The sequence below is a fragment of the Cavenderia fasciculata genome (assembly GCF_000203815.1).
Source record: "Cavenderia fasciculata unplaced genomic scaffold Scf_Dfasci-G-o-33e01.r1-3, whole genome shotgun sequence".
Classification (NCBI taxonomy): Eukaryota; Evosea; class Eumycetozoa; order Acytosteliales; family Cavenderiaceae; genus Cavenderia; species Cavenderia fasciculata.
Window position 1 is genome coordinate 1,038,913 of NW_004457734.1, and position 21,986 is coordinate 1,060,898.

The 21,986-nt window shown below is 34.5% G+C and overlaps 9 protein-coding genes across 9 annotated transcripts; 2 read left to right on the forward strand and 7 right to left on the reverse strand.

Moving 5' to 3' along the window:
• Positions 1 to 31: 31 nt before the first annotated feature.
• Positions 32 to 1,365, reverse strand: DFA_04637 (uncharacterized protein; the record flags this gene model as incomplete). The annotated part of the gene is made up of 3 exons (XM_004360303.1): positions 32 to 846; positions 914 to 1,072; positions 1,146 to 1,365. The coding sequence occupies 3 exons, from the start codon at positions 1,363 to 1,365 to the stop codon at positions 32 to 34; spliced, it is 1,194 nt and encodes a 397-aa protein (XP_004360360.1).
• Positions 1,366 to 1,456: 91 nt separating this feature from the next.
• Positions 1,457 to 2,567, reverse strand: DFA_04638 (uncharacterized protein; the record flags this gene model as incomplete). Its single annotated transcript, XM_004360304.1, is given in 2 exon segments — positions 1,457 to 1,465; positions 1,485 to 2,567. 2 exon segments carry the CDS (start codon positions 2,565 to 2,567, stop codon positions 1,457 to 1,459), a joined length of 1,092 nt encoding a protein of 363 aa, XP_004360361.1.
• An 80-nt stretch (positions 2,568 to 2,647) lies between these two features.
• Positions 2,648 to 3,785, reverse strand: DFA_04639 (uncharacterized protein; the record flags this gene model as incomplete). Its single annotated transcript, XM_004360305.1, has 2 exons — positions 2,648 to 3,260; positions 3,325 to 3,785. 2 exons carry the CDS (start codon positions 3,783 to 3,785, stop codon positions 2,648 to 2,650), a joined length of 1,074 nt encoding a protein of 357 aa, XP_004360362.1.
• Positions 3,786 to 4,394: 609 nt separating this feature from the next.
• Positions 4,395 to 7,515, reverse strand: rckA (RGS domain-containing protein; the record flags this gene model as incomplete). Its single annotated transcript, XM_004360306.1, has 4 exons — positions 4,395 to 4,846; positions 4,913 to 5,072; positions 5,163 to 5,304; positions 5,381 to 7,515. The coding sequence occupies 4 exons, from the start codon at positions 7,513 to 7,515 to the stop codon at positions 4,395 to 4,397; spliced, it is 2,889 nt and encodes a 962-aa protein (XP_004360363.1).
• A 967-nt stretch (positions 7,516 to 8,482) lies between these two features.
• DFA_04641 (uncharacterized protein) lies at positions 8,483 to 9,780 on the forward strand (the record flags this gene model as incomplete). Its single annotated transcript, XM_004360307.1, has 3 exons — positions 8,483 to 8,569; positions 9,211 to 9,279; positions 9,346 to 9,780. 3 exons carry the CDS (start codon positions 8,483 to 8,485, stop codon positions 9,778 to 9,780), a joined length of 591 nt encoding a protein of 196 aa, XP_004360364.1.
• A 109-nt stretch (positions 9,781 to 9,889) lies between these two features.
• Positions 9,890 to 13,208, reverse strand: DFA_04642 (uncharacterized protein; the record flags this gene model as incomplete). Its single annotated transcript, XM_004360308.1, has 3 exons — positions 9,890 to 9,911; positions 10,318 to 12,226; positions 12,299 to 13,208. 3 exons carry the CDS (start codon positions 13,206 to 13,208, stop codon positions 9,890 to 9,892), a joined length of 2,841 nt encoding a protein of 946 aa, XP_004360365.1.
• A 496-nt stretch (positions 13,209 to 13,704) lies between these two features.
• On the reverse strand, positions 13,705 to 16,547 carry DFA_04643 (uncharacterized protein; the record flags this gene model as incomplete). Its single annotated transcript, XM_004360309.1, has 4 exons — positions 13,705 to 13,752; positions 14,203 to 15,953; positions 16,024 to 16,098; positions 16,187 to 16,547. 4 exons carry the CDS (start codon positions 16,545 to 16,547, stop codon positions 13,705 to 13,707), a joined length of 2,235 nt encoding a protein of 744 aa, XP_004360366.1.
• Positions 16,548 to 16,645: 98 nt separating this feature from the next.
• mon1 (DUF254 family protein) lies at positions 16,646 to 19,335 on the forward strand (the record flags this gene model as incomplete). The annotated part of the gene is made up of 7 exons (XM_004360310.1): positions 16,646 to 16,693; positions 16,901 to 16,949; positions 17,517 to 18,185; positions 18,259 to 18,406; positions 18,491 to 18,564; positions 18,639 to 18,847; positions 18,925 to 19,335. The coding sequence occupies 7 exons, from the start codon at positions 16,646 to 16,648 to the stop codon at positions 19,333 to 19,335; spliced, it is 1,608 nt and encodes a 535-aa protein (XP_004360367.1).
• Positions 19,336 to 19,840: 505 nt separating this feature from the next.
• DFA_04645 (uncharacterized protein) lies at positions 19,841 to 21,968 on the reverse strand (the record flags this gene model as incomplete). The annotated part of the gene is made up of 3 exons (XM_004360311.1): positions 19,841 to 20,051; positions 20,456 to 21,824; positions 21,929 to 21,968. The coding sequence occupies 3 exons, from the start codon at positions 21,966 to 21,968 to the stop codon at positions 19,841 to 19,843; spliced, it is 1,620 nt and encodes a 539-aa protein (XP_004360368.1).
• Positions 21,969 to 21,986: the final 18 nt, after the last annotated feature.

Below are 21,986 nucleotides of genomic sequence, written 5' to 3' on the forward strand. Positions count from 1 at the left end.
TCTTTTCTCTCTTTCTTTTTATTTTTAATGTTTAAAGATTTTTTACTTTATCGATTGAATAATTTGATTCATTCATTTTCTCCCAATTATAAAGAGAATCTCTGAGCCAAGAAAAATGAACGACTTTAACTTGTCCTTGTTTAACTGCCTGGATGACTTTGGATGTGCCTTCTTTGATGAAAATGAGATGGGTGGTGGTCGGTGTGATGTCTTGGTGTACCTGTGCACCAAAAGATTCGGCCATTTGAACGATTCGAGTCTGATGCAACTTGGTGGCATCGATTTGTTTTGGAAAGATCCCACTAAAGACAATGTTGCAGTCCATCAAGACGCATTGTCGTAACTCTTTGACAACTGCCTTGGATTGGTTAAAGTTGTTGTTTTCGTCATCGGCGCTTTGTTGTTGCTGTAGAGATGTTTCTTGCAGACGCGACATGTATTCGTTTTGTATAGAGATTAAAAGACGTGAAAAGATTTCGAGGTAGGGTATCGATGCGTTGAATCGAGGGAATGTGAATTGTTTGGACAACTCTTGTATAGAGAATGGATAGTTGATTGTCGAAGAGAGACCATTCTCATCATCCTCTTTTGTAAAGTATGTGAAACGCTCGGGTGATATCAAATTGTCTCTAAATTGTCTCCATATATCCTCACGATCATCTAAAATCGCCAACGATTCATGAGCTGAGATCTTAAATATCTTGGTAAAGTGTGATGGTGTATTCCAAAGTGCATATGGTTTTCCAACTTGTTGTTTTGGTAAACTTTCACCAAATGATTCTCTACTTATTATTTGTTTAAATATATTATTATTTAAATCTAATAATTCAATTAATTTGAAAACATCTAAAAAAAACAAAAAGGAAATTAATTAATTGTTTGAACTTTGATTCTATCTTTTTTTTTTACATACAAGATTTTGAATATAAAGAAAAAAGGATTAAATTAAATAATGGTTGAAGACTTTGAAGAAATGTTGCAGCATATGGTCTAAATTTAACATAGTATGTATTTGATTCATCAACAACACACTTTATAACACTTTCTCCTTGTGTTTCATTTGATTCTGGATCTAAAAAAAAAAAAAAAGAAAAAAAAAGTTAATAAATATTTATATTTTTGATTATTATTATTCTATTACATACTTTTAGTACTATGAAAAAGAATATGATCAATATTAATTATCAAATTCATTTTATGTTCATCTTTGGCGTTTGGTTGGAAAACTAAATCTTTTCCAATCCAATCAGAATTTGAGTAAGTTTGAGAAGCTTGATTATGTTCTTGTTCCATCATTCTCATTTTTTCTCTTTCCTTTTCTTTTTCTTTTTCTTTTTCTTTTTCTTTTTCTTTTTCCTTTTCCATTTTTCCTTTTCTCTTTCTTCTTTTTCCTTTTCTTTTTGTTGAATTTGTATTTGTAATTGTTGTTGTTGTTGTAGTAATAGTTGTTGTTGTTTTATATTTGCTGTTGTTTTAATATTTACATTATCAGAAATTTGTTTTTCTCTTTCTTGTTGTTGTTGTTGTTTATGGTGATGATGATCCTTTTCATCTTTTTGTTTTGTTGTAGTAGTTTGATGATGAGGTTTGGTAGGTGATAGAGTTTGAGTTGGCATGGTCTCTAAAATTTTCATTTGTTGATGTTGAGGTGGTGGTTGTTGATGTTGTTGATGTTGTTGTTGTAATTTTTGTTGTATTAATTGTTGCAAGTGTTGCTGTTGTTGAAGTAAATGTTGTTGTTGCTGTTGGATTGTGTTTGCGGTCATCATCATGTTGGGTGGCATGGCAGGGTGATGCGGTTGGTTTGGTGGTGGTGGTGGTAGTCGACCATGTGGCATCATCATATTGGATGGATGGGGAGGCATCATCATGGGTGGTGGGATTATACTCGGGTGTATATTGGGGAATTGACTGTGAAGGTATTGTAAAGCTGCAACTCCATGTGGAATTTGGGGAATGTGGGGTGGAGGCGGGATAGGATGGTGTGGATGATGAGGGTGTCCGGGACCGAGATGATGCATAAAAGAAGGATGTGGTATTTGTGGTGGCGGTGGAGGTTGTTGTTGAAATACATTGTTGTTTCCAACAATCGATTGTGGTGGTGGAGGATGAGAGTGTTTGTTGTTGGGTAATAAAGCTGTTGCAGATGTGGTAGGTGCACCAGTTGAGACGTTTCCGACTCCAGCAGAGGACTGCTTTCCAATGGTTGGAGGAGGGATTATATGTGAGGGTTGTTGATGTTGTTGGAATTGCTGCATTGTCGTGGCAGTCAGTAGCGCCGGGGTCGTAGAGGAGGGTGGAGGTGGAGGAGGTGGCGTAGAGGGGGGTGGAGGAGGTGGAGGTGGCGTAGAGGGTGGTGGAGGTGGAGGAGGTTGGATAGTTCGCGCGGCAATCGCCGATATGGGTGTGGGCAACAACCCCGATGTTTTCGCAGTACTAGCTACATTACCCATCTTAAATTTAAATGTGGTAGGTGTTGCAGTCGTAATTTTCCCAAGTGATGAAGTTGGTATAATATTGGAGGAAGGTGGAGGTGGAGGAGTCGGTGTTACATTATCAATCTCCATATTATCAGCATCGTTCTTTTCGTCTTTATGTTCATTTGTTCCACTTGCGCTTGTAGTACTGGTCGTCGTCGTCTTTACATTTAATTTCTTTTTGTCTGATCCATTCTTATTGTTGGAGGAGTTGCGAGGTGAGGTACTTCTACCTCTTTTGTTGTTTGTATTACGACCATTTTTAGAGTTGCTTCTGCTTCGACTGCTGCTTCTACTTTGACTGCTTCGACTTGTGCTCCGACTGTAACTTCTTCCACGTCCGCGCGTCGTCTTGCGGCTACTACCACGTCCATTATTACCACCTCTCGAGTTGCTGCGACTACGGCTACTATCGCTGTAGCTGTAACTGCGTGATCGGCTCCTCGAATCATAACGTCGTGACCCACGACTTGATTTGGTGGTGGTTGTACCACCACTACGTCTGTTTCTCGATCGACTTTTGCTATCGCGACTCGTGCTCCTATAGCTGTGTCTACCCGAACGTCGGGACTTGTCGCGACGGTCTCTACTTCTCGATCTGCTTCTACCACGACGGTCTCTACTTCTGCTTCTTGTCCGACTCCTACTTCTACTCCTCGAGCTGTAGCTGTCGCTGCTGTAGGATCGGCTACGCGAGCGACTGCGACTACTACTATTGTACCGTCGTCGGCTACTGTATCGCTTGTTCTTCTTCTCTTTGATTTGTTCATACTCGCGCAACGACTTTTCAAAGTCGTCAATATCGTTCCTCTTTTGCTTTCGATCCGAGTATGCCAGCGGCACATACAACCGATTGCCAACGATCGACGGATATGCACCTTGCGACACAACTCCATGATGATGATGATGATGATGCACGTCTTTCTCATCGGCCGACGATCCACTATTATGCTCTCCTCCATTGTATAATCTACCACCACTACCATTGTTTCTTGTCGACGACGATGATGATATTGTTGTCTTTTTCGGGCTCTTTAAAGAAGACGACGACGACGATCCATTCAAAGAGGGGATATTATTATTAGATGACTTTTTCTTTTCGTCAACTAGTAGTTCTTTGGTGGTGGTGTCACCGAGACTGCTGCTGTCTTGTTCATCATCAATCTGACCCTCTTCCAAATCAATCTCTTCTTGTGTTGTTGCTGATGCTGATACTGTATTTATACTATTACTACTACTAGTCGTTGTTCCATTTGAATCTTGTTGCTGTTGTTGTTCTGCTGAAGGTTGATCCACCGCTTCATTCATATTTTATCATTCAGTTGTTCTATATGTCTTGTTGTTTCTGTTCTCTTATTGTGAATTCAACTGTGTTGGGTTGTAACTCTAATACTGAATGAATAGTGTTGTTGTTGTTGTTGTTGTTGTTGAATATTCGTCAAGTGGGGGTGAAGATGTTATTTTTGAACAAACAAGAATTTTTTTCGAATCTTTTAATATATATATATTGTCGTTGTATATATGATATTTATATGATGCTGACGATGATGATGACGATAAACCGTTTGTAATATATAAATGATCTATTCCCTGCTGACCGTTGATCTACAAAATGAACCTATTTTTTTTCATAGTTTGGCGCTTAGTTTGAAAAAAAAAAAACCATGTCCCGCCAAAACTCAAATCACAATTGTTGGGAAGAATAATAGAAGGACTGGACGAGGTAATGACCTAATTAAAGTATTTGTTTGAAAATCATAATAATGGTAGATTTATTAATAGAATAGAATATATGTGTCATGGAATGGAGGAGTAAAAAAAAATTACTTGATTGGTTCAAGTAGCTATGTAGTAGTAGGTTGGTTTATATATAAATAGATATATAGATATGGTTTTTTTTTTTAAACAAATATTTGGTCAAAAGAGTGAGGAGAGAAGGATGGGATGGGATGATGAGGTACATTTAAATGGTAATTTGTTTTTCTTTAAAGTTGGTTGTTGTTGTTGTTGTTGTTGTTGTGAAATGGGAAGTGAAGGAATTGCAGATTGTTGTTGTTGCAATTGTTGTTGTTGTAAAAGTAGTTGTTGTTGTTGTAGTTGGAGTTGTTGTTGTTGTAATTGGATTTGTTGTTGTTGTTGTACAAGTTGTTGATAGCTCTCCACCATATTATTTTCCAAATAGGCACATATCTTTGAGAAAGAAGGTCGATGTGATGGTTTGTGAGACCAACACTTTTTGATTAAATTGGAAACATAACTTGGTGTTTCCTTTGGAATTTCCGGTCTTTCTCCCTTTGCAACTTTAAATGGAGTATTAAATGGTACATTTTCATCATATGGTGCTCTTCTTGTAAATATTTCCCACAATACTAAATTAATCAAAGTAAATTAAAACATTAACATGTGTATTGTATTTGCTTTGTATTATTACATACTTATACCAAATGAATAAACATCAACCTTTTCAGTATAACTCTTTGAAGTAAATACTTCAGGTGCCATCCAAGACTGAGTTCCAACCATAAATGTCATTTGTTTATTAAATAGCCTAGATGTACCAAAATCTATAATCTTCAATTTACCATTCTCTGTCAACTAAAATTTAAATAGAAATTAAATTAACAATCAAATTATTATTATTATTATTTGTTTGTATTATGTTTTTTTTTGTTCAACTTTACATACCAAAATATTCATACTCTTTAAATCTCTATGGATGACAGACATACTATGAAGATATCTCATACCATGTGCAATATCCAATGCAAAGTTTAATTGTGTATTTAAATCCAAAGGACTATTTGGATTCTTTAAATATTCTGTTAAACTAGTAATTAAAAATAAATAGATTAATATTTATATATTTAATTATTAATATTATTTGATTGATTAGATTACATTACCTTCCTCTAGAACAAAATTCAGTTAAATGGAAATAACAATTACCATATGAACCAGAACCAAAACATTGTACCAAATTATCATGTTTTAATAATGTCATTAATGCTACTTCACGTTTATACTCTGCTTCGTCAAAATATACATTTAATTCATGTCCAAACACCTTTACTGCTACTTCTTTACCTTTCCAATATCCAGCATACACTCTACCTGATGCACCAGATGCTATCCAATGACTAATCGATACCTCTGAATAATGAATTTCATTATGTATTGATATTTGGTTTTTAACAACTTCATCCAAAATAAATTGTATATCACCAACATCCAATTCTGGATGTTCTGGTGATGATATTGAAAATTGATTAGATTGTTGTTGTTGTTGAGGTTGTAATGGTTGATGATGTTGTGGAGAATTAATTGCCACTGAATGATGGCTCGGACTTGATATAGTAGTAGCGGTACTACTACAATTATTATTATTATTATTATTATTATTATTGCTATTTTCGATAATATTTCCACTACTATTACTTGTTGATATAGGTGTTGTTGATCTACTTGTCGATGATGATGATTGTTGTTGTTGTTGTTGTTGTTGTAATTGTAATTGTTGTAATTGTTGATTCGATTGATTTAAATAAATAGTCGATGGTGGTTGTGGTTGTTGTTGTTGAATAAGCGATAAATTCGATGCTTGTGGAGAATATTGTGGTGAATGTGGTGATGATGATGATGATGATTGTTGTTGTTGTTGCTGTAAAATAGTTGGTTGTTGAACTCTCCATTCTTGATTGAATGGAGAAGAGAGGAAATGTCGGTAGGCGTCACACACCATATCCTCAAGTACTTGCTCTTGAACCTCGTCAAACAACGATGACGAAGGGTTTGATTTGTTGTCTTCAACATATCTCTTTTGCGATGACTCTAACCCCAGTTGGTTAGATCCACCCTCTTGAAAGAATCTTCTCCAAATATCCATAGCTGTAAACTTGCGTTCCATATCCTCTTCAATCTTTTTGTATCGTTCAATCTCCAAGTAAAAGTTTAAGTTTTCCATACTTTGACAATTCTCCATATATGTCTTAAACTTTATAAAACTTTTCGGGTCTCCAATAGTTTTGTAAAAGTTTTCTTTTGTTGCTTTCATCTCTGGTACCACTTGGACCGAATACGAAGATGACATGGATGGGATAGACGGTAAAATCAATGGAGGTGATGGAACACTTGTATCTGGGTGTTTGGCCATTGTTGTTGCTGTAGTAGTCGAAGTTGTCGATGTATTATTATTATTTCTCGGAGAATAGGGTGGATTAAATTGAGGTGAATTTGGATGATTACTACTTTGAGTAAATGAAGTTGATTTTGATATACCTATAGTGATTGAAGTTGGTCTACCACCACCATTCTGATTATTATTATTATTATTATTATTATTCTTTGTATTATTAGTTGGGAATGGGATAGGAGGTGCAGAGTCAAATGGAGAACTATTATAATAATTTGCTAAATGATTGGAATTTATATTATTGGCCAATAATGCTGATGAACTTGACCCTCCTCCCGTTGCAATACTTTGAATATGATTAACTGTTGCTGCAATTCCATTTAATATATTATTTTGATTGGGATTATTAATTTGATTATTTTGATTTTGATTTTGATTTTCTCTTGAATTATTTAATGGAGGTGATGTACAACCTGGAGATGATGGACTTGATGAAGTAGAGTATGACAATGACGATGATGTATTTAAATCACAATCGTCTTCGGTCGATGTTTGGTGGTGGTGGTGGTGGTGGTTATTTACATTGGTGATCGAACTACCACCTTGATTGGAGCATCCACTATTACTAAGTGAAGATGTACTGGTGTTATTGATATTATTATTACTATTGTTGATGTTGGCATTGGCCAAACTATAGAGTAGAGTATTGATATTATTGGTGCTGGTGGATGCCACACCCTGTAGAGTTGGCGTAGTTGTCAATGATTTAGATGATAAATTGTTGGGACTATCCTTTTTCTTGAATGAATCCAACCATTGTAATATTTTTGTTTTCTTTATATGTTGATTATTCATTTTTGGACTATTATTATGATTATTATTATTATTATTATAATTATGATCGTTCATACTCGTCATTTATAAATATATGTATATATATATATGTAATTAATTATTATCTATCTATCTTTTTTTCGTCGTATTTCTATCTATCTATCGTTTATTCAAGTCTTTTAAAGATGATTGATAGATAATTATAATTATTATAATTAAATATGCACTACTACTACCTACTACTACTACTACTCTGTAGTGATAATTATTTTTAAAAAAAAAAAGTTGGAACAATCAATTGTTATGATTATTATTATAAAGTGGATAGAGGTGGCAGGTGAGTGAGTGAGTGGATAGAGACAATAATAAGAATATGGATTACAAATAGTACAGTGCTGGGTACTGGTACACTCACTATATTATATTATGATGACGGACAGATTGGTGATGTTGTTGGTTGTGGTTGGTGGTGGTGGTGGTGGTGGTTTGTTGGTTGGAATGATAGTACTATGATGAAGTTGTTGATGTTGATGTTGTTGATGATGATGTGAATATTTGATTGATTGTTGATTAATTGATGAATGGATGGATGGATTGATGGATGGATGGATGGACGAGACTGTTGGGATTGATGAATTATTATTATTATTATATGTTGGTTATGTGTACTGAATGACTGGAGAAATGATTATTATTGATGATATTCGTTCTTTAAATGAAAATCAACAATAGCAGCAACAGAATCAACAGCAGCTGCAGCAGCTGTAGCAACAAACAACATCAATCCAGTGGAAGAGGTAGATCGAAAACCAATCTCCATCTGCAACCTACTACTCTAGCTGATGAATGCCCTCCTCCTCTCTCTTTGTGATTCCATTATGGTGTATTTGCTTTGTGTGTTGTGTTGTGGTTAGTAGTTATAATATGTATACCTACCGACCAAAATAAACTAAACCTAAACCGCACCGTTTATGTTTGCGTGTGAGAGAGTTGAGAAGAATATATATATATTAAAACGAGCAAGCATCATCAACATCTTAACATGAATGCTGATAGTGATAGTAGTAGCGATTACATTTTGTGGTTGTTGTTCCACCTTTCACCACATAGTGTTGCCGATACGATATATGTATAAAACACAACAAACATCCATCTTCCATCATTATATGTGATGATCGTTCTACTTGTTTACCACATTAGTGTGCACACTCACACACACTTGACTTGAATGGTGTGTGGTGTACTCAGTACAATACAAACAATAACTATACTAGTATCACATATGATTCATTTATTTGTATATCTATTTTTGGTCGTGCGTTGAGTAAAATCTCCCCACGCTCGACCACCTTCTCCTATTGCCAATATCTGTTTGTATGTGTGGTCATGATCTATTCATTATTCACTATTCTTTTCTTTCTCTCGTATAAAAAACATGAATAGAGGAGAGTACGAATCCTGGGAATTTTACGATACCAATGCTAATAGAGGCACCCAGATATTTTGATAATGTTGTGAAATTTCCGCGACGGGAGGAAATCATGGTAGCAATCTCCCATCCCAATGGGATGGTTACGAAAATAATAAAAGTAAATAAATGAAATTACCGAAAAATTACTATAAACAGTTTTGTTTCATTCCCTCCCATTGCGTTACTCTATTTTTATTATTATTATTATTATTATTATTTATCTTAATTTCCCTCCTTTATTATTATTATTTGTTGATTCACACACACATACACACATCTATCTATCTATCTATCTGTAGATTGCATTAATGATGACATCAAACCCTCCACCAACCATTGATTTTAATCCAAAACAATTAACTTTTAAAGTATGTTTTATTTATAGACTAGACTGATAGAGAGAATTGTTAATTAATATTTATTTATATCTATAGTATAATTGCTCAAATAAAAATATACCATTGACAATAAGTAATAATGGATCAGATTTAATAGAATTGATTATTCAACCAGAAGATGAGGATCTAATCACTGTACCAGATTTTAGATCGATTTCACCAACTAAATCTATACATTCAAATAGTTTGAATTCAGCAGTTCCATCTTTATCACCATCCAACAACACCACTTCAACCATTTTTGCAGAAAAACAATCAGCCTATCCAGCCACAGCAACTAGGATCCCTCTCAATCCACAAGAACATCGTTGTATTTATCTTAGACTCAACCAACAACAACAACAACAAGATGGCAAACCAACAGAATCAACCATCCAAGTAATTTATAAAACCAAAGCTGCTGGTCAAGGTGGAAGTAGGTTCTCAAAAGAAGAAGAAGGTGTAATCTCAATTCCAGTTAAAACTATTTAAACTTTTAAGTACTTTTAGAACACTTGTACATTTTTTAAACCAACCAACCAACTATTCACTTTTGTAAATAAATCCTTTTCAATTCATTGGATAATAATATATGTAAATTTTAAATGTTATGTGCAAAGAATCTTTATTTATTTATTTATATAATTATGTTGGGTTGGGTGTTGATGGTATTATGTGATTTGGCATAGGGAGAGGGGGTTGTTGGTTAGGTTTAGGGATATATTTTCTTTTTTGGGGGGGGGGGGGGGGTTTTAGGAAACAAAAATATGTATATATATTTAATCTACGGTTTTCGGTATCTATAGAGAGGAGAGAGATGACTTCAATAATATTTGTTTGTTTTTTGTGTTTCCAAAAAAATGAAACTTGAGTAAAAAGGAATTTCAAGGGTCATTTTGTAGGTTTGTTGTTCCAATTGGATTTGAATCCTATTTGAATTCTATGTACTTGGGAAAACAAAGTCTGGATTGGGAAGGAATTCATTTCGAACAAAAGTAAACGAGATGGAATGTTCACGAATGAATTTACGAGCTTTTCTTTTTCTCGGCCTCTGTTGGTTGATTGTTGATGTGATCATTGTAACGGTCGTTGGTGATGATGAGGGCATTTGTCTTTTTGGCGTATTGAATTGCATAACTGTCGTCATAGTCTTGAGGTGGGGTGATGCAGATCTGTCCCTTTTCAATCAACTCTTGCAACAACTGGTGGTTGTCAATCATTGGTTGGAAGTCGGCCAATCTCATTGGTGCATTGGGACCGGTTTGTTTGCGTGACACGACACTCTCGGGAAGAAAGGTAACGGCCTCGTAACCACGGTGACTGTAATAGTCCAACGCCTTTTTGATGGCAATAACAGAGAGCGAGTTCTTTTTGTTAGAGTACTTGATGGCAACATTGGGACCGTCTATAACAACCAGATATGGTTTCTTTTTAGACTTTCCTCCTACAAAAACAATAGAATCTTGTGGCATTTCAATCACTCCACGTGATCCCGGTAAAGGAAGGTTCAAAGGTAATTGGACTGCTGCCAATCCCGATGACGTCATAGGGGCAGGACTGCTGTTGTTGCTACTCGTCGAAGTGGTACTTGTCAACAATTGAGATGATGGTGGTGTAATGGGTTCAGCAGTAGGTTGCAACTTGGGAGAAGCAAGAGTAGACGGTGATCCAACCATTGACAATGATTGATTCGATGTTGTACTCTCACCGTTCCACAAGATTTCTTCTTCATCTGAATCTTGATCAGATTCTAATGATTCATCAGAAGGATCATCTGAATTTGATTCTGATTCTGATTCTGATTCTTCCTCTTGTTCAGATTCTTCAGATTCCGATTCTTCTTCATCATCATCATCATCTAGATCATTTTCTTCATCAGCTTCATCAATTTCATCTTGAATTTGGTGTCTTAATTGTTGTCTTTGTTGTTGATGTTGATGTTTTGGTTTTTCCTTTTCCTTTTCTTTGTTTTGTACATTGGTTGGTTGTTGTTGTTGAACAACTACAGCAGCTTGTTGTTGTTGTACTTGTTGAACTGGTTGAGCAACAAAAATTTGACCAATATTACCAACAATCAAATCTTTGACAGTGATAGTTTCCTTTTTCTCTACGATGACACGGTATCCTCTGACCTCGTGTTTGATGTCACCCACCTTACAGGGTACCTTGCATTCTTTGAGTACATGGCCATAAGTGAAACCACCCTTGCTTCTTGGAATGAGGGCAATTTGGTTGCTGTGGAAACGGGTGGACGGTGAAAATACAATGTTTTGGAGATCCTTTAGCGCGGCCTTTTGGCCAATGTTGCGTCCATCCGGCTGCAGCTGCAGAGTAAAGGATTTGGCCGAATCGAGTGACACCTTGTCAATGGGGATGAGCTTACCGAGGTACGACGAGTTGAGATCCTTAAACATATTGTCTTTTTTCGATCCCGATGGATAGACGGCACGGTATTGAACACCGGGGTGTTGCACAGATTGGTCGTGGTGACATTGGTTCGATTGAATGACATCGTATACCTTGCCATAATTGAATCCACCACGTGACCGTGGTACCAATACAATCTCACCCTTTACAAATGTATTGGATGCAGAGAATGCAACACTATCCAAATCATAATGAATTGGTGCCTCTCCCATCACTCTACCAAGTGTCTTTTCATCCTTTTTTCTCTTTTCTCTCTCTTGTTCTTTTAATAGTTTTTCATTTGTTATAACAGTGGTAGAGGTAGAGGTAGAGGAAGAGGTATCTTTACCATTCTTTGGAGTGGCAGTAGTAGTTGAACCAGAAGAGGATGGATGATCTCTTTGTTGTTGTTTTCTATTTCTAGATCTTCTATCCTTCTTTTGTTGACCATTACCTCCTCCTCCTGAATCCTTTAGATTCTTTGAACTATTATCTCCTTCTCCAGAAAACAATTTATTCAATTGATCAGAATCTAATAATAATAATAAATTATTAATATCCAAGTATGTAGGATTACTACTATTACTACTTTTGTTATACATACCAATATTACTATCTCTTTTAAGAATCTTTATACCACCAAATGATGAATCAGATGAATCTTTGGTTTTGTTTGAAGAAGATGATTTCTTATTGTTGTTGTTATTGTTGTTTGAATATTTACCACCTTTTTCTTTTCTATCCTTGTTTCCACCTCCTCTACTTGAATTAACATGTTGTTGTTTTTGTTGATCCTTCTTTCCATTACCACCACCTAGTGATTTGGATTTATTGGCAACTAATAATTCGGCAACGGTTGGATGATGAACAACCGGTTGTTCGATTTCAGAATGTTGTTGTTGGGGTTGTTTGAGATGTGGCTGGTGGACATGTCTACTTGCATCTTCATCTTCTGGTTGTTTTGGTTGTTGTTTGATATTTCTTCTTCTTTGTCCAACAACACCAACATTGGGAGCATTTATTGGGATATTGGGTTGAGGTAGTGTTTGGTTTGAAAGCAATCCGAAAATATCTTCATCTGAATCATCCAAATCACTCAGTTCACTTGCCGAACTCTCCTGAGAGTGGTTACCATTGTTGGCAGAACCGTGGTTGTTGTTGTTGTGGTTATTGTTGAGTATCTTGGAGTCTACAGCTTTGATATGATCGCTGATAAATCCACCACCACTGGCAATACCATTCTTGACTAGGGGTTTGGACGCTGGAGAAACAATGCCGTGACCCGCAAAGGATGAGGATCCGTGGCCACTGCTTCGTGTGGTTGTCTGCTGATGTTGTTGAAGATTGTTACTTTTAAAGTATTGTTGGATGTTGTTGGTTGTGTGATACGAGTAATCGCGATGTATGCCATCATAGTCATCGTTATCGTCTGAATCATTGGTATCATCATTGATATCTATAAAGTCGAAACAAGATGCTATAAGAGTATCATTATCGCTATCACTTAGGTTCATTTGTCTAATATTATTTTTCTTTTTTTTTCTTTTTCTTTTTCTTTGTACAATTATTATTAAGATTTGATTATTATTATCTAAGTTGTTATTCTTCTTTGGTTGTTTATGTATTTACTATTATTATTATTATTTATGAGGATATAAAGGATGAGATTATATTATTACTATTATTATTATTATTCTGACTATTTAGTGGCGTATATTGCATTGTAATTGACCAAGTTGTAATAGTCACCGTTGTTGTTGTTGTTGTTGTTGTTGTTGTTGTTTATTATATATCTTCTTGTTCTTTCCTTTTGTTGTTGTTTTACTATATATCTATCTATCTATCTAAATCAATCAATCAAACAAACTAACAAACAAGACTGTGTGAGATTAAATCAATCAATAAGGTCGTGGAATGCGTTGTCTGTCGAGTGAGTATGTAGATATACTATAGTATAGTATAGTATAGTATAGATGTAGTTCAGTTATACTGACTGTCTATCTTATCTATCTATCTATCTCTTTTTGCTGCTCTGCTTGCTGCTCTGCTTGATGCTTTCTTTTTATGATTTTACTTAGTTTAAACTGTACATCTAATCTGTTCTGTTTGTTGCAAATGCGTTACTACTATATTGAATATATGATTAAAAGGGTAAAAGAGAGAATGATTCTTCGTTTAAAATAATAATATAAATTTGTTTTACTTGTCTTGAAAATTGACACCAAAGCATCTTCCTTTCTCAACCAGACCAAAAAAAAAAATTTAAAAATTAATTTTTCTTTTCTTTCTTTTGTTCTCACAATCACTTTTTGACAAACATTCCTTCTAATATATATATGCCTTTGTTTATCAAGTATTCGGTTACGGGGCTGTGAATTTAATAGTAGTAAATATTTGAGAATGATATCACCAACCAAAAGATATTTACACTGATTTTCGTTGATATATCGGGTGGAGGGATAATATTAAGGTTAAATATAAACCTTAATAAAAAGGTGATTTATTTACATCTTCTTCTCCAAGGTCATCGCTAGTCTCTATGATGATTTTAAAATTATCAATGTATACATATTCTTCATTGATAATATTATTATTATTATTATTATTATTATTAGTATCTGTATTTTCATTATCCATTTTTTGTTTCTTTGGAATTATTTTACAAGTGGAATGCTGCTGTTGTTGTTGTTGTTTTTGTCTAACTAATTGTTGTTGCTGTTGTTTTTGATTATTTCTTTGATTTAGGTAATTATTAAAATTGGATTCTTCATCGTCGTCTTGGTCACCTTCTTGGTCATCGTCGTCCTTGACATAATCACCTTGGTCTTTGTCGTCGTATTGGTGGTATCGATTATTATTGAATTGTCTATATGTTCTTTTAGTCGAGGAAATGGGACTGTAGACTGGTGATGTCAAAAAGATGGTTGGTGTACGTTTAGGTGACACCAATATACGATTAAATAATGGTGTTGTTTGATTATTCATCATCATCATACCAGGTGTGTAGAGTTGTTGTTGTCGTTGTTTGGTTGGAGTTGAAAATTTGGTTGGTGTTGAAAATTTGGGTTGGTTATTATTATTATTATTAGTATTGGACACTGAAGAAGAAGAAGAGTCAGTGTTTGTAAATCGTGGAGATGAAGAGGAGGATAAACAAGGAGAGGATAAGGAAGTGGAGAGTGATGGAACTACAGTTGTTGTTGTTGGCGATGAAAATGTTAAATGAATGGATCCAACCATACCAGGAACACGTTTAGTTGGTGAGTTTGAAAATGGATCTTTAAATACATTTAAATTTCCAAGTGACCCACCATTCTTCTTTTGTTGTTGTTGGAATAATGATTTATGTTGTTGTTGTTGTTGTTGTTGTTGTTGTTGATTATTTTGGCCATACCCTAAACTAGAAGGGGATCCCATATCACCACCCGACATTATATTTGGTAAATATAAACTTGAATCAATCTCAAAACTTGAATCTAATGATGAGTTGAGTGATAATGATGACGAAGAAGATGACAATGATGACATTGTCTGTGAAGAAGAAGAAGAAATAGAAGAAGATAAAGAAGGAATTGATTCTTCATCAAATGATTGATTTGGTGATGACAGTAGTGTTGAGGTTGATAATGTTGACCATGAAGATGATAATAAAGAAGGAGATGATTGATTATTCATATTATTATTATTTTGATTATTATTTTGATTATTATTTGAAGTCATTATAAATCTTTTAATTTCATCTATATTCCATAATAAATTATTTGATAGGACAAGATTTGGATCTTTAAAGTGAAGTATGTTGTTACGTTTGATATGAATGTTTAACTGATCCTTTAGAGTAAATGAGTGGTGTTGGTAAAAGATAGAGAGAGTGTTGTTGATTTCTCTCTCTGAACATTTTGTACCAGATAGATCAATGTGACATATAACAGGTAACGCTGTGAGAGATGAAAGACAAATGTCAGTTAAAAGAGTATCTGCCAATACAATAGTATGCAATGAATTGAATCCAGAACGTCCATGAGAATTCTTGATATAATTGGCAGTAAAGATGATAGAGTCATCTGTAAGAGGTGTATTCTTTGCTATTAATTTAGTCAACGTCGAACATGCCGACAAGTGCACCAACCCAGTATCACCAACACCACGATTACTAGATATATCAAGTATTTGAATACGTGGCATTTCCTTGATCACCGACAATGCATCATTATCAATTCCAGTTGATGATATATCAAGTGTTATTAATTTTGGTAAATCTAAAAATATTTCCAAAACAAATTAATTAATTTCCAACATTTTGTTTGTCTAATATATATATATACATACTCTTTAGATAAGATATACCAATACTATCAATTCTTTTACATTTACTTAGAATTAATGATCTAATGGTTAATATTTCTTGAAAAGGAAAGTAAGTAAGTCAGTAAACACACACATACAATAATAATAATTTAAGGGGGAGGGGAATGTTATATTTTGAACATACGAGATATAGTATATACAGAAGAATTGGTTAGATCATGACATGATTTAAAGTCAAGATGAGTGATAAAGTCGAGTGGAAGAGCAACTGAATAATGGTAGAGCACAGAGGTTGATAGTCTAGATTGTTTAATCAAACAATCAATCAATGATTTCATTCTATTCAATGATTGATTATGTTTTTCATCATTATCAACTATTCCATTATAATGTTGTTGTTGTTGTTGTTGTTGTAGTAATATATCTTTGGTAGTTGTATTATTATTAATTGATTCTGATAATCTATTCTCTAACTTTGTCAAACATAGTTTGAATAATGATGATTGTTTGCTGATGATGGTTGATTTATCTTTTTCTAGTCGCATTATTTTCTATCACTCTTGATGTTGTTGTAGTAAAGTAAGTAAACACAAGTGTCACAAGCAGTGAGATACAGTGATTCCGTTACACTGATTTTCAAAAAATGGCGGGAATTTTGAAATATGCAAGTACAAGGGATTTTGGAAAATTGGTTTATTAATTATTATTAATATTATTAATTTATTGTTGTTGTTGATGTGTGATACTAACATTTATGCAATATATTGGAGGTATATAGTTGGGGACTGGGGGGGGGGGGGGGGGGGGGACGGTGGTACATACAGTTTGGAAGTCCATTAAAAGGTTACTATCGCTCGGTTGATGAATTGAAAATGATGGTAACCAATTAATTTTAAAGGACTTCCATACCGTCGATCGTTCGATGTCAACGAGCAATGTTGACATTCGTACGAAAACTTCTCTGACTCTTGTGTTATATCTAAAACTATGTTTTGATTCAATCTCGATGTGATCAAAGATAAAGAGTGATACTTTAAGCTATTGCCATGTTGGGTCAGTCTGTCGTTTGTTCTATTTGTTAGCAAATAGAAATATGTAAGATTAGTGATTGTTGGAGCTGTTGCTCACAACACCATTCGATACTACCTACCTACAACAGAGGAACGTGAAACAGTTGCGCATTATGTAGAAGATATAGATCTATGAACTGCTACATATAAATATATATATATACACTCTTCCTCTGCTTGTGATTGTTTAGCAGAAGATATGATAATGACAATAACAAAGAACTTTTGCGCAAAAGTTGGTTAAATATAATATACGCTATATACTCTTTGCTCATTGACCTCTCTTTTTCCCTTTCTTGTCAAGAATCAAATTTAATCACAAAAAAATCTTTTTTTTTGTATACTCTTTCTTTGGGACTTTGAAAGATCATTAGTGAATAGTATACTATTTCTTCTATCTATAATCAAATAGTGTATATTAGAGTATAATATATATATATATAGTAGATAGCACGATGTCTTCAAAAACGACATCTACTACAACAACAACAAATATTAAGGATGATAGTAACAACAACAACAATAACAACAACAACAATAACAACAACAATCAGACTACTACTACAACTACCAACAACCCATCAACATCAACAACAACATTAAATGAAGATGATGATAGTAGTGAAAGTGGATCAACATTGGATATACCCAAACCATCGATCGATGACATGTTGAACAAGATTGATGAATCTGCATTGGCACATTTAGACAAACCAGCATCGAGAAAGAAATATGCACACGAAGATTCATCGACGCCATCATGGTTTAAGCATTCAAAGCACTTTCTCATATTCTCATTCTCTGGCAAACCGATATACTCGAGATATGGTGACGAGGTAGCTCTCAATACATTCATGGCTACACTCAGTGCAATGTCATCGTTTATCGAATCACAAAAGGATGAACTCAGACACATCAAAACCGGTGACTATGTCTTTGTCTATCTTCATCGTGATCCTCTCTGTCTTGTATCTATAGCAAATACCGGTGAAACTCCTGCCATCATCTCTAGACAATTGGAATATATACATTCACTCATCGTATCAATGTTGACTCAATCAAATATTAAAGCTGTTTTCGATGCTAAATATGATTTAAGAGATTTATTAGGTGGTATGTAAATCAATCAAAACAAAACAAAATATATCAATATATATATTAATATTTGATTTGATATTATATATAGGTACGGACAAATTTTTAGATAACCTTATAAAGACTATAGATAAAGATATATCTATTCTATTAAACTCTGTAAATTGCCTTCGATTAAATTATACACCAAGAAATGATATCACTAATATCATTCAAAGTAACAAACATGAATCTGTATTGTAAGTTAAAAAACATAAACATAAATATAAATATATATTTGATCAATCAATCAACCAATTCTAATTAAATCAATTTTCTTTTAGATTTGCACTACTTGTATCAGGAAACAAATTAATTAGTTTTGTTAAACAAAAAAAATATTCCCTTAAACCTCAAGGTAAACAAACTATAGTTATAAATAGATTGAAAAGAAACCAATATTAATTAATATTATATTTATTTCTATTTTAGATATTCATATTGTAATGAATTTTGTTTCATCAACATCATCATTTAGAGAAAGTGAAGCATGGATACCAATTTGTTTACCCAATTTTAATAATACTGGATTCCTTCATCTTTACATTTGTTATATTCTACCCGATGTTTGTCTATTACTATTCTCTGCGCTACCAGAATCTTTCTATCATCTTAGTAACTGTAAAAATTTAATAGTTAAAGTATGTAAAGAAAGAAAGACAAATAATATACTATCAGATGACTGTTAATGATATTAATATTTTTTTATCTTTTAAAGGAAATGGAAAGTAAAGGATTAATGGAAGAATTAACAAAAGCAGTACAAAATCATGGATATACATCAGCAATGACAGGTGTACCACACTTGTTACACTTTATGTATAGATCGAGAACATCATACTTTAGCACATCGCCCAAGTTTACAGCACCCTATTCAGATAAAAAGGAGAGAAAGAGATTGTTCCGTCTCTACCAACATATAGTGGATCGTGTCAACAACTCTTGCTCCAAACCACACAAATACTTTTATCATACCAGTCGTTATGAGACTGTCATTGTAGCAGTCTCTAGTACCCATGAAATCTATGCAACCTTTTCACCTCTTGAAACCAAACAAACTGTATTTGAATCATTCTCATTTTTATTGCAATGGATTAAAGATAATGAATCAAGCTTATTCCTTCAATAAGAAAAAGAAGAAAAAGAATAAGATCATATCAACAAATATTAATATTAACTATACACACCATTTTATCGACCTATATTATCTTAAAAACACACAACTAACTATTTACAACTATAAAACAATCCATCCTCTCTCCATATACCATAAAATAAATCCTTCCATCCATCTATAATAATTATAGTTCTCTTATATATATCTTTTTTTTTACAATATATTAATTAATATATCCATATCCAAAGAGTTGGATATGTTAATTATTTATTTATTTATTTATTTTTTGGTGAAAGCATCTAGTTGTAAATTAGGGGGGTTGGGGCATTCATCCAATCGATTGATTGACCAAAATATCCCATATCTTTTTGATTAGATGAAAATAGCAACACTTGCTTCATTTATCGTTGTCTATAGATTGGAAAAATGACGATCATTCTACTTTGTTGTTTGGTTTTATGTTGTTCTTCTTTTTTTTGTTTGTTTTGTTGTTTTGTTTGTTGTAATACATCATTGTTTATTCAATGACAATCTTTCTATGAGCATATAATCTATTAACGATAGTTTGTCTCTTTAAACTTTCCAATTCAGTCAAACCAGAGGTAATGAGTTGCTTTAAATCTTCACCTGTTGCATTCTTGTTGTCTTTGAATCCACTGATTACACGTCTCTTTGAGTATTCTCTAAAGTTATAACTAGCAAACTTTCCAGCTTCACGTCTAAGATCTCTAAACAAGTGTAATACAATTTGTTTTTGTGACATTCTCTATCTATCTCTATATCTCTATATCTATCTATCTTGCAAAGAACAATAAACTATTTTGATTCTTCGTCTTGACAAAACATTCTTCACCAAAACTCATGTCACATGACTAAAAGTTTTGTCATTAAAAATTAAATAATAATCAGTATTTACAAAAAGGAGGTTATATTGAGTTTTTTTTTTTTTTTGATAAAGAGTGAACCTACTAAATATGTATACATAATTGTATATATACATATTAGTTGGTTAGGGTTTTGGGGGAGGGATTTATTTGTTTTTTTAATTGCAATAAATGAGTGATCGAGGGGACGGGTTTGATCTTTTCTTTTCTTTTCTTTTCTTTTCTTTTCATTTCATTTCTCTCTTTACATTTCATCATCTTGATGATTTCCATTTTGATGATCATTGTCTGTTAGGATTTCGATATAATCTCTTTCCAAAGCAGCAAGATCTTCTCTGGCATCATGGAATTCACCTTCTTCCATACCTTCTCCGACGTACCAGTGGACAAAGGCACGTTTGGAAAACATGAGGTCAAACTTTTGGTTGATACGGTTGAAAACTTGAGAGATGGCGGTGGTGTTGGCAATGTTGAGGACGGCACGGTCGGGAGCGTACGTGTCACCGCCTGGGACATTCTTGGGCTTCTCACAGTTGATACCGCACTTGAAACCGGTTGGTGACCAGTCGACAAACGAGACTGACTTGTCAGAGCTACGGATGGCACCAACAGCCTTGTGCACCTCGGTTGGAGCGACTTCACCACGGTACATGAGACAACATGCCATGTACTTGCCTTGAGTAGGATCGATCTTGGCAAACATGGACGATTGCTCAAAGGCAGCCTTGGTAATAGTCGACACCGAGTAGGTGTCAAACATGGTCTTTTCACGAGAGATGATAGGTGCGTATGAACACAGAGCAAAGTGGATACGTGGGAATGGAACGAGGTTGGTTTGGAACTCGGTAATGTCTACGTTGAGAGAACCTGGGAATCGCAACGATGCAGTGACTGACGAGATGACCTGTGCGACCAAACGGTTGAGATTGGTGTACGAAGGACGGTCGATTCCAATAGACTTGCGACAAATGTCATAGATGGCTTCGTTGTCGAGCATAAACGAGATGTCGGTGTTTTCAAGTAGGGCGTGTGTTGACAGAACCGAGTTGTATGGCTCAACGACAGCGGTTGACAAGTGTGGCGATGGATAGATGCAAAAGTCTAGTTTACTCTTCTTGCCATAGTCCATTGAGAGACGTTGCAAGAGGAGCGACCCGAATCCAGAGCCTGTGCCACCACCTACCGAGTGAAAGATGAGGAATCCTTGCAGACTCTCGCACTCGTTGGCCAGCTTGCGGACTCTGTCCAGACATCCTTCAACCATTGCCTTGCCCAACGAGTACTGACCACGAGCAAAGTTGTTGGCCGAGTCTTCCTTGCCAGACATCATATAGTCGGGATGAAAGAGACCCTTGTAATCAGAGTTTTTCACCTCGTCGATGGTACTGGGATCGAAATCCACAAACAGTGCACGTGGAACAGCCTTTTTACCGTTACCCGAGAGCGAAAAGAAAGTGGACAGCGACCCTTCATCTTGCTCGTACTGATCATTTCCATTAAAATGACCGTTACCGTTTGTTTGGTGTTGTTGACGTTTCTCACCAAGTGTACCATCTTTACCAATACCATGTTCCAATGTATACAATTCCCAACAACTTTCTCCAAGTTGTACTCCAGCTAAAAAAAAAAAAAAAAAAAATGGAAATGGAAATAGAAAAAAAATTAGAAACGAAAAGAATGGTATGATATGTTATGTAGACTGTATTATAGTATGTATTTACCTTGACCAATATGGATTGAAATGATTTCACGACCTCCCATTTATTGCTTTACAAATAA